The sequence below is a fragment of the Lagenorhynchus albirostris genome, chromosome 19 (genome assembly GCF_949774975.1).
Source record: "Lagenorhynchus albirostris chromosome 19, mLagAlb1.1, whole genome shotgun sequence".
NCBI classification, from domain to species: Eukaryota; Metazoa; Chordata; class Mammalia; order Artiodactyla; family Delphinidae; genus Lagenorhynchus; species Lagenorhynchus albirostris.
In genome coordinates this window covers 15,546,898-15,558,901 of record NC_083113.1, presented here as the reverse complement: position 1 = coordinate 15,558,901, position 12,004 = coordinate 15,546,898, and the positions used below count along the sequence as shown (strand labels likewise).

Sequence of the window (12,004 nt, the reverse complement as noted above, 5' to 3'; positions counted from 1 at the left end):
ATTAACATGTATCACTTTTTTTTTAATGGGAGATCTTTTAAAAAATATATTTATTTATTTATTTTGGCTGCACCGGGTCTTAGTTGCAGCACGCAGGCTGGCATGTGGGATCTAGTTCCCTGACCAGGGATCAAACCCAGGCCCCCTGAACTGGGAGCACAGAGTCTTACCCACTGGACCACCGAGGAAGTCCCAACTTGTATCTTTTTTAAAAACATATTTACTTGGATTGAATAAAACAATATTGGCTACATTCTTTTTTTTTGGTACCAGATATTATGACCAGCAGTATGGAAAGAGAGATAAAAGATATGAATTAGTTCTAAAGCATATCATAGTTTAATTGGTGAGGCCAGAAGAGTGTAAAATGTAAAAATATAAAATAGTGAAACTAGGGAATTCCCTGGCGGTCCAGTGGTTAGGACTCCATGCTTCCACTGCAGGTGGCCTGGGTTTGATCCCTGGTCAGGGAACTAAGATCCTGCATGCCTCACCGTGAGGCCAAAAATAAATAGATATATAAAATAAAATAGTGAAACTAGTTAGAAATGTAAAGCAAATATTCTCAAAATTCTAGCATAATCATAGGTTTTTATTAATTTCGCCATTTGGGAGGAGAGGGTAGTGACATTACACTTCTCGAAAACTAAAAAGAAATGCAAAGAAGGGACAGCATTTTTAAAAAACCCAAGAGGTAGTGTGGACCAAGCATTTTGTATCCAGCCAAGTTTTCCTTCCAGTACAAGGCCATAGAAAAATAGTTTTCAATATGTGTGCATTCCCATAGTCCTTCTGGAGGAATCTATGAGAGGGCAAGCTTCATCCAATCAGGAGTTTACTGGGAGGGCTTCCCTGGTGGAACAGTGGTTAAGCATCCACCTGCCAATGCAGAGGACATGGGTTGAAGCCCTGGTCAGGGAAGATACCACATGCTGTGGAGCAACTAAGCCAGTGTGCCACAACTACTGAGCCTGTGCTCTAGAGCGCACGAGCCACAACTACTGAAGCCCCTGCGCCTAGAGCCCGAGCTCTGCAACAAGAGAAGCCACTGCAGTGAGATGCCTGAGCACCGCAACAAAGAGTAGCTCCCACTTGCCACAACTAGAGAAAGCCCGCGCGCAGCGGCAAAGACCCAATGCAGCCAAAAATAAATAAATCAATTTATATTAAAAAAAAGTTTACTGGGCAAATCAGTAAAATGACTGAAAGTCAGCATTTAATATACTTATTATATATTATTACATATTATACGTATCCAATGGTTTACCCAGTTTTCCTCAAAATAACATCTTGCAAAATTATAAGGCAATATCACAACCAGGATATTGACATTGATATAATCTGATTATCTTATTTAGATTTTCCCAGTTTTACTTGTACTCATTTGTATGTGTATCCACATGTCTCTGTGTGTTTAGTTCTATACAATTTTATCACATGTATGTTTGTGTATCCACCAACTTTGTCAAAATATAGAACAGTTCATCACAAGAATCCATTGAATTGTCCTTTTATAACCACCCACATCCCTCCTATTCTTTCATTCCCCCATCCTTAATCCCTGGCACCCACTAATATTTTCTACATCATATAATTTTAGCATTTCAAGTATGTTATATAAATGGAATCATATATTATGCTACCTATTGAGATTGTTTTTTTCTTTCCAATCAGCATAATTCCCTGGAGATTCATCCAAGTTGCTGTGTGTGTCAATAGTTCATTCTTTGTTTTAAAGTTTTAATTGCTGATTATTATTCCATGGTGTGGATGTACCACGTTTTTTTTAACCAGTCACTTGCTAAAGGACATCTGAATTATTTTCAGTTTTTGGCTATTTCAAACAAGGCTGTTACGAATATTTGTGGACTTTCAATTTTACGGTTCAATACATTTTTTTATTTCCCTTGAAACTTCCTCTTTGACCCATGAATTATTTAAGTGTGTGGATTAATTTCCAAGTGTTTGATGTTTTCTTATTGTTTTTATTAATTCTAGTTTGATTCCATTATGGTCAGAGAACATATCTATATGATTTCAATTCTTTTAAATCTGTTGATGTTTGTTTTATGACCCAGCATACAATCTATCTTGGTGAATGCTCTATGAGTCCTTAAAAGAATGTATATTCTGCTGTTAGTGGGTGGAATGTTCTATAAACATTTAATTATATAGTTCTAAGACTGAATAAAAGTAAAACGAACAATGTCACTAGGACCATATTTGTATTTATATTCTGGTATATCTGTGTAAGTTTTCTATAGGGGATATATCTATTCTATATCTATATGCTTAATATGTCTATATACTAAGTCATTGGGCATATGCATCTTTAAAGCTAATAGGTATTGCCTATGTTTCCAAAGTAGTTATGATTTTCACTCTCACCAGGAGATGAAATTACCATTTCTCCAAATCCTCACCAACTCTTGATACTTGCCAACTTTATTTTTGCCAATAGACATTTGTGAGCAGGTGTCTGTGTTCTGGTTCACATCCCTGATTACTAATGAGGAGGAACAATTTTTCTTATGTTTATTGATAATTTAGGTTTTCTTTTCTGTAAAATGCGTATGGATTTCTACAATTTTCAACTCACTTATTTGTTTTTCTAACTGAAAGGAGTTTGCATTTTGAAGATATTCATCCACCCTTGTGCCAGTTGTCAGTTTATTGCCTCACAGCTCCAAATTTAACTTTCAGTACCTGCTGTACTATAATGGACTGGCTTCTAAGCATTTTCTCCTTTAGAGTGAGCATGATGTTGAGCTTTTCAATAGACTTCTCTTACTGGACCTGGTGTGCAGTGTTTTGCTTTTTCTTGCTCCTCCTGTATGACTGTTTAGTAGTGCAGGTATGTGAGAACATTCAGTGCTGTTTTGCCCCAGCCATGTACCTAGAGAGCATATAGTCTCTTGGAACTCTGCAGCCCAGCCAAGGCCAACAGACTAACTTCCTGATGCAGATAATGTGAACTGTAGTCCTTGGGCCACAGCAGCTTCTGACTCTCCCTAGGTGCCCACACACAAGCTGTGGGTCACTTATGCCTCGGCAGTTTCCCATGGCCCTTTCAATGCAGACACCGTGTTCTCCAAACCTTGTACCAGTACCTCAACTATACCATTTGCAATTAAGTTGCGTCCCAAAGGATTGTTTCCTGTTTGTTCGATGACTATAGATCAGCTCTGGCCCTGGAAACCCACCCAAATTCTCCACCATCCAGTGGGCTGAAACCACACCTTCTGTGAAACTTGAACTGAACCCCAGAGTTAGAGATGGGGCCCACCTTCAAAATTTATCTTTTCTTTGATATTCTTGCTCAGCCTTTGGGTACTCTTCAGAGTTCTTTTACATCTTGCAGTTACTCTTCTACCACAGTTTGATATTTCTTTATACTCCATCTTGATCTAGAACTGGAAGTAAAATATATCCTTTAATAGCCACATTAAATATTTACCTTAACTGGAATTAATGATGCATTAGGATTTATTTCTACACTCTTATAGAAATTAATCTTTGAGCAAATGAGAGGGAAATTGCATATCACTTCTGAAAATGTTTCACTGAGTCACAGGACCATAACTGTTAGGGGAGAATGGGAAATTTGTTATCGAGCTGGGTAGCCAGGAGCCCAGGAGGAAAATGAGAATTTTGGAATTCTGTCAGAATTATGGTACATCAACAAAAGAATAATATATAGCTATAAGAATTATATGCCACCATAAGAACAAAGAACTCTTCATATCTGAGAAGCTCTCAGGGACAAAATATATTTTCCGAGAATGCCCACTGAAATATATCCCATCTTATATGCTTTCTTAAAACATGACACTCTCCCATCAAGATATGCCTGCCTAGTATGATCCTTGGCATTGATCTTAGTAATATTTTTTCTGATCTGTCTCTTCATGCAAGGGAACAAAAGCCAAAATAAAACAAATGGGACTACATCAAATTAAGAAGCTTTTGCACAGTGAAGGAAACTATCAACAAAACAAAAGAGAAGCCTACTGAATGTGAGAAAATATTTGCAAATAATATATCCAATAAGGGGTAAATACCCCAAATATACAAAGAACACATACAACTCAACATCAAAAAAACAAATGACCTAATTAAAAAATGGGCAGAGGACCTGAATAGACATTTTTCCAAAGAAGACATACAGATGGCCAATAGACATATGACAAGACGCTCAGCATCACTAATCATCAGGGAAATGCAAATCAAAACTGCAATGAGATACCACCCCACACCTGTCAGAATAGCTATCATCAAAAAGACAACAAATAGCAAATGTCGGCAAGAATATGGATAAACGGGGACCCTTGTGCATTGTTGGTGGGACTGTAAATTGATGCAGCTACTATGGAAAACAGTATGGAAAGTCCTCCAAAAGTTAAAAATAGAACTGCCATATGATCCAACAATTTCTCTTCTGGGTATTTACCCAAAGAAAACAAAACCGCTAATTCAAAAAGGTATATGCTCCCAGTTGTTCACCTCAGCATTACTTACAAGCTAAGATATGGAAGCAACCTAAGTGTCCATCGATAGATGAATGGATAAAGAATATGTGGTATATATATTCTATGGAATATTAGTCATAAAAAATGAAATCTTGCCATTTTTGATAACATGAATGGATCTAAAGGGTATTATGCTCAGTGAAATAAGACGAAGACAAATACCATATGATCTTACTTATATGTAGAGTCTAAAAAACAAACAAAATGAAAACACTCATAGATACAGAGAACAAATGGGTGGTTGCCAGAGGGGAGAACGGGTGTTTGGGGCAGGGGGATAGGTGAAGGGGATAAAGAGGTACAAGTCTCCAGTTACAAAATAAATAAGCCATGGAGATGCAATACACAACATAAAGAATATGGTCAATAATAATAACTTTGTATGGGGATGGATGTTACTATATTTATCATAGTGATCATTTCATAATGTATGCAAATTCCAAATCACTATGTAGTACACCTGAAACAACATATTTATTGTATGTCAACTATATTTCAATAATAAAAAATAAGTGCTTCAGAAATTTAAAAAAAGGTGTAGCTGCTTAAAGCAATAGAGAATGGCAGAAGTGAAATTATGTGACTTCCAAGACTAGGTATGGAAGCATCTTTTTATTTATTTGGTTTCACTGGGTCTTAGTTGCGGCAGGTGGGCTCCTTAGTTGTAGCTCGCCTGCTCCTTAGCTGCGGCCGGCAGGCTCCTTAGTTGCGGCAGGTGGGCTCTTAGTTGCAGCTTGCCAGCTCCTTAGTTGTGGCATGCAAACTACTGGTTGCCGCATGCATGTTGCAACTAGCTCCCTGACCAGGGATCGAATCCAGGCCCCCTGCATTGGGAGCTCGGAGTCTTAATCACTGCGCCACCAGGGAAGTCCCCTGGAAACATCTTTATGGCATATTGTATTTTCCAAATAATGGCCACAACATATCCTATTCTACTAGCTCTTCTTATTTTGTGACACTTCTTTCGTTGAGTTGTAACTGCCTCATCCAAAGGAGTATGACACAATGATGTTATGTGATTTCTGAGGTTAGATCATAAAAGTTACATGCACTTCTTCTTCTTTGGGACACACTCTTGGAAGCCGTCATCATGTTAAGCAGCCACATAGAGATATCACATGTAGGTATTGTGGCTGACCATCCTGCAGTCCAGTTGACAGTCAGAATCAACTGCCAGGCATGTGAGCAAGTGAGTCTTTTGATGATTCTAGCCTTCAGCCATCAAGTGACTCGTAGCTTTCAAGCCACCCCATTTGAGATGAGCTGTTGCTGCCAAGCCCTGTGCAAATTTTTGTAGATGTGTGAGCTAAATGATTGTTGTATTTTAAGCCAAGTTTGGGGCAGTCATTACGCAGCAATAGAAACTTGAACGATTGCCAAAACGTGTTAAGTGAAAAAGCAAGGCACATTAAAAATATACATATATATAGTTTATATATTTAAAAAAACAAATAGAAAAAGATTACATTCGAGTTATATATGTATATATATTTTCATAACATATGTAGTTTCATATGGACAATTTACATAAATAGGTCATTTCCTGATGGATTTGTACCATAGCCTGGAGACTGTTTGGGGGATTTGAGTCATAGGCTTTTGCAGGCTAGGTTAGGGTTTCATTAACAGAACACTTACCTCAAAGCTTTCCCTCAGGAAGCTTTCAAACTACTTGCTATTGTTTAATTACAATGCCAAAGATCGTTGGGTAAATACAGTTTTAAGCCTGATGATTTCTTTTGCTTACTGGCCCCCTTGCTCTTTCAGTTTTGTAGCCTTTTAAAGTTCCCACGCAACAATTAATTATACTGTACGTTAACTATCTCATTTTAGTGACTATTTCCTCTCTCTTTTAAACCCCAAACTTCTCATCTCCCATACTTTCAGCTAACCTTGCTTACCACTTCATGAAAGCACTGAAGGAATCGGAACACTTCCCAAGACTTCTTCTATGTCATTTACTCACTTCCCATCATCTGCACCCCATATCCTGCCATTTTATTGCCAGGAATAAGCCTCCCATGGTATCACCTAAAAACCTAATCCTTCCATCCACTAATCTTATCCCCTCTACCTATATAAGGTCATTGCTCCACTAATTTTCACTTCTTTGTCCTGAATCATCCACTCGCTGCCGCCCCCGCCCCCAGCTTACTGGATTATTCCAATCAGCATACAGAATTGCTATTAATTCTCCCATCCTGAAAACAAACAAAAATACTCCTATTCCTACTGCTACACTAATTATTAACATATTTCTTTGCTTTTTTTGCAGCAAAACATCTCCAAACAGTGTATTCAATTTCTCTTATCAGGCTTTCACTTCAATCACTCTAAAACAAAGACAACAAAAATAACTCTGCTCTTTTCAAAGTCAACAGTAACATCAATATTGCTACATCCAGTAGCCAATTCTCAAGCCTTGCACAGTTAATTATGTAACCTGCCAACGGATACCATTGATTATCCTTCCTTTGACTCACTTTCATTTGGCTTCTGTAATGTCAGACTCTTGGTTTTCCTTCCATCTCATGGTCTTCCTTAGCGTCTTTTGCTGGTCTGTCCTTTTATCCTTGAACTCTTAATGCTGGAACACACTGTGGATCGGTCTTTGCTATTCTTCTTCTCTCATTTACATGTAGGTCCTTAAAAATCTTAGCCTGCCTCCTTATTTTAAGTAAGTATAGGCAATAACTACCAAATTAATATAATCTCTACCATAGTACAAGCTAGAACAACCAAGTGCCCACTCAACATTGTCATTTTGTGTCTAAAAGACATTTCAAACATTCAAAACTGAACTCCCAGTCTTCTCCCACAAAACTGATGGAACTGTAGCTTTCCATATCTCAGCTGATGGAAACACATCTTTCCAGTTGCTAGGAACCAAAATCTTTGAGTTAATGTCACCCTGGACTTTTATCTTCCTCTCACAACTGACATCTAGTCCCTAAACAAATCTTGCCTGCTCCATCACATTTACCATATATCTATAATCCAACCACTTCTTACCACTGTTACCATCCTGGTCTGAGCCACCATCATCTTTCATCTGAATTAATGCCATAGCCTCCTACCCACTTAGTTTTTTTGTTTGTTTTAATAGCAACATGTCAGATCATGTCCTCTGCTCAAAACTCTCCAAGGGCTGCCCATTTCCCTCTGAATAAAATCCAAAATGCTCACAATGACTTACAAGGCCTTACAAGATATGGCCCTGTTATCTGACCTCCTCTATCAATCATCTCCTTGCACAGACGTCTACAGTAGCTTCCCTGATATTCCTCAAATACACCAGCATAGTCCCATTGTGAAGCCTTTGCTCTAGCTTTTTCCTCTGTCTGGTATGCTCTTCCCTTAGATAACCGCAGACTTACTCCTTCATACCTTCAAATCTTGACTCAAATCCTTCCTTCTCCATGGTCGACTCTGATCATTTTATTTCATACAGCAAAAAATATTATCATATTCCTCTCAACTCCTTCTGAATGACCTCCCCCCATATCATTTATGTTCTAACATATTCTACAATTTATTATTATTCCATCTCCTCCTGCTAGAATTGCTCATTAATACAGTATATCCTAAACACCTATGATAGTAGCTGGAATACAGTAAATACTTAATAAATATAACTAATTTTAGAATGACAGGCTTGGGTGGGGAAAGCATTTTAAAGTCATCTTTGCTAGGAGGCTCACTGCCTTTGCATGGTTGGGGCAATGGTCTCACTTTTTTGTTCAGACTGCTACTTTAAATCACTATAAATGGCTTCAGTTGGGGATGGAGAATCGGTTTGGTGTTTTGAATCCCATAAGTTTCAAAACTGTGAATTTACCATCAACCTGGATTGAGCACCTGCAGGCCTGACATAGCATCTCTTAACAAAGCAATGTCACTTTCAATCTCTGCTAGCAGCCTCTCTGTAGCTAACTGTACACTAAATTCATCTCTTTCACAGGACATTACTGAAAGCAGAAAGAAACATCCAACACACACATTCTGAATCACTCCTTCCATTTCCCCTAACATTACAGCCTTAATTGGTACAAGATCTTCCTTGTAAGATGGTAAGGAGTCTGCTCATTTCAGTTTCCTAGCCTGAAATGAGCAGATCCTCATTCTCCATCGCCCTAAGTTAATGCCATATTTGAGATTTCTTTTACCCACAGCACTCCACTTCCAGGTACAAACTTTTATATCCATAATAATTATTAATGTCAATAACAAAATGACAACAGCATCAACAAATAAGAAGTTTAATTTTATATAAAGAAATACAGAAGGCAGGCAGACCCAAATTGGTATGACTGTTTCATAAAATCAGCATAGGTGTAGACGTGTTCTGTATTTCTGCTCCAACATCCTTAATACCCAGATACCATTCTCAAGGTCCCCATAAAATTGCCAGAGGTGCAGATTAAATATCCACATTGTAGGCAGGGAAACAAAAAAAGTGCAGGGAGGAAATAAGGATTTCTTAAATGTCCTATTCATACAAATACCACTTACATCTTGTGGATCTGCAAGGGAGGCTGAGATAGCTTTTCAGCCAAGAATTCTATTACTGAAAAAGGGAAAATGAATATTGGGTAGGGAAATAGCAGTCTCTGACACAGATTCTTATCAGTTTTCATAGCAAAATAGTCTATAAATGTCAGTTTTTTGGTTTAATTCAAAAGCTGTGCATTCAAGTTTTTAAAAATTTCCTAGTATAAAGATTTATTTTGGCTATCCAATTTTTTTCATTTCTAAGTAACATTCTTGAACTGTGGTCAGAGATGGTAGAAAATATGAGCTTTTGGACTTTGTTACAATTCACTTCACACCTCTTCAGCAATCCACTGATTAAATGTACAGGTGGTTTTTTTTTTACTCTATGAATTTCCTCGTACAGCATATGGGATGAGACGTGAATGAAAGCTTTCTCATATTCATTATAGCATACAGTGCCTCCCACTCAAAAAATCAGGGTTAAATGTTAATGAAAGATTCTCAACATTCATTATACTAATAAATGTCCTCCTCTCATGCAAATTCTCTAAAATGACATGAGTCATAATGGTACCTTATATCTGTGATATGTTATGTTGAAGGCACTGTCCTAAGAACTTTATTATGTAACTACTTACATAATACTTCCAAGAATCTTATAAGGAATTAGTCTTAGGTCTATCTGATAACTGATTAAACCAAAGCAGTGGTTAATTATCATGTTAAATGTCACAAAGGAAATCAACTGAGTCAAGATAATGTTGAAAAAGACATGCTATGGCTAAAAGTCTTCCTATATTTACATTAACAGAATTATTCCCTATTATAATTTGCTAAAGTTTAGTAGGTTTTTCTACATGGATTACATTATCATTATCTTTCCCCCATACAAATTCACTGATGCTGAACTTTATGAAGCAAATGTGTTTGCATATTCACATTTTAAGAATTCTTTGATGATAATGAATTAATGACCAGAGAAGGCTCTCTATATTAGTCACAAGCATCAGATAATTCATATATAAACTTGTGAGCCATGACTGAAGTCTATTTCACATTCCTTATATTCAAAAGATTTCTCACTGATATGAACCCTTTGATGTTGAGTTAGCTGTGAACCACGAGTAAAGGCCTTCCCACATTCCTTACACTGATATGGTTTCTCACCAGTATGAACTCTCTGATGTCGAGAAAGATGTGAGCTCTGAGTAAAGGCTTTTCTACACTCTTTGCATTCATAGGGTTTCTCACCAGTATGGATTCTCTGATGTAGAGTAAGTTGAGAACCGTGACTAAAGGCCTTCCCACATTCCTTGCATTCATAGGGTTTTTCTCCAGTGTGAATTCGCTGATGTTGAGTAAGTTGTGAACCACGAATAAAGGCCTTCCCACATTCCTTACACTGATATGGTTTCTCACCTGTATGAATTCTCTGATGCTGTATAAGTAGTAAGCCACGAGCAAAGGCCTTCCCACATTCATTACATATGTAGGGTTTCTCACCAGTATGAAGTCTCTGATGTTGAGAAAGATGTGAACTCTGCGTAAAGGCCATTCTACATTCTTTACATTCATAGGGTTTCTCACCAGTATGAATTCTCTGATGTTGAGTAAGCTGTGAGCCACGAATAAAAGACTTCCCACATTCCTTACACTCATAGGGTTTCTCACCAGTGTGAATTCTCTCATGTTGAGTAAGTTCTGAGCCACGACTAAAGGTCTTTCCACATTCTTTACACTCATAGGGTTTTTCACCAGTATGAATCCTTTGATGTCGAGTAAGGAGGGAGCCACGATTAAAGGCCTTTCCACATTCCTTACACTGATAGGGTTTCTCGCCAGTATGAATCCTCTGATGTTGAGTAAGTTGTGAGCCATGACTAAAGGTCTTTCCACATTCCTTACATTCATAGGGCTTCTCATTGGTATGAATTCTCTGGTGTTGAGTAAGTTGTGAGCCACGGATAAAGGCCTTCCCGCATTCTTCACATTTATAGGGTTTTTCACCAGTATGAATCCTCTGATGTTGCATAAGTAATGAGCCGCGAATAAAAGCTTTTCCACATTCCTGACATTCGTATGGCTTTTCCCCATTATGAATTTTCTGATGTTGAGAAAGCTGTGAGCCACAAATAAAAGCTTTGCCACATTCCTTACATTCATAGGGTTTTTCACCGGTATGAATTCTCTTATGAAGAATAAGTTGTGAGAGCTGCGTAAAGACCTTTCTACATTCTTTACATTCATAGAGTTTCTCACCAGTATGAAGTCTCTGGTGCAGAGTAAGTTGTGAGTTCTGGGTAAAGGCCTTCCCACATTCTTTACATTCATAAGGTTTCTCCCCAGTATGGACTTTTTGATGTCGGGTGAGTTGTGAGCTTCGAATAAAGGCTTTCCCACATTCTTCACATTTATATGGTTTTTCACCAGTATGAATCCTATGATGTAAAATAAGTTGTGAGCTCTGAGTAAAGGCTTTCCCACATTCCTTGCATGCATAGGGTTTCTCACCAGTATGAAGTCTCTGATGAAGACTGAGTTGTGAATCACGACTAAAGGCCTTCCCACATTGCTTACATTCATAGGGTTTTTCACCAGTATGAATACTCTGATGTTGAGTTAGGTGTGAAGCTCGTCTAAAAGCCTTCCCACATTCCTTACATTTATAGGGTTTCTCAGTAGAATGACACCTGGGAAGTTGAGATAAGTAAGTATGCTGATTGAAAATAGACATTTTTTCATATATGATCATCCCTTGACTGAAATATTCCTCCTGATTTTCTTGTTGCTTTTCAAATGTGCCTTTGACTTCCAAATAATCTCTGGAATTGGACTCCTCAAGATCACAGTTTTCAAGCCTGGCACTCATTTCCCATTGGGATAATTCTGTTTCATAAGTATCCTCTTTTGGAGTTAAGTCCTTGTTTGCACCCCTTGAAGGCAAGTCTGAAAAATAAGAGAACATCAAAAATTTCTTTTGT

At 37.8% G+C, this 12,004-nt stretch overlaps 1 protein-coding gene across 3 annotated transcripts in view; it reads right to left on the bottom strand.

The window, feature by feature from the left end:
- Positions 1-8,822: 8,822 nt before the first annotated feature.
- Positions 8,823-12,004, bottom strand: part of LOC132510364 (zinc finger protein 420) — a 171,813-nt gene continuing 168,631 nt past the window's right edge. For 2 of the 3 annotated variants that reach the window (XM_060132322.1, XM_060132327.1), the window contains one exon: positions 8,823-11,969. In XM_060132322.1, coding sequence (XP_059988305.1) covers positions 10,039-11,969 — 1,931 coding nt within the window. In that variant the 3' untranslated portion in view covers positions 8,823-10,038. The remainder of the gene's footprint in view (positions 11,970-12,004) is intronic. The other variant, XM_060132336.1, reaches the window with a different exon arrangement.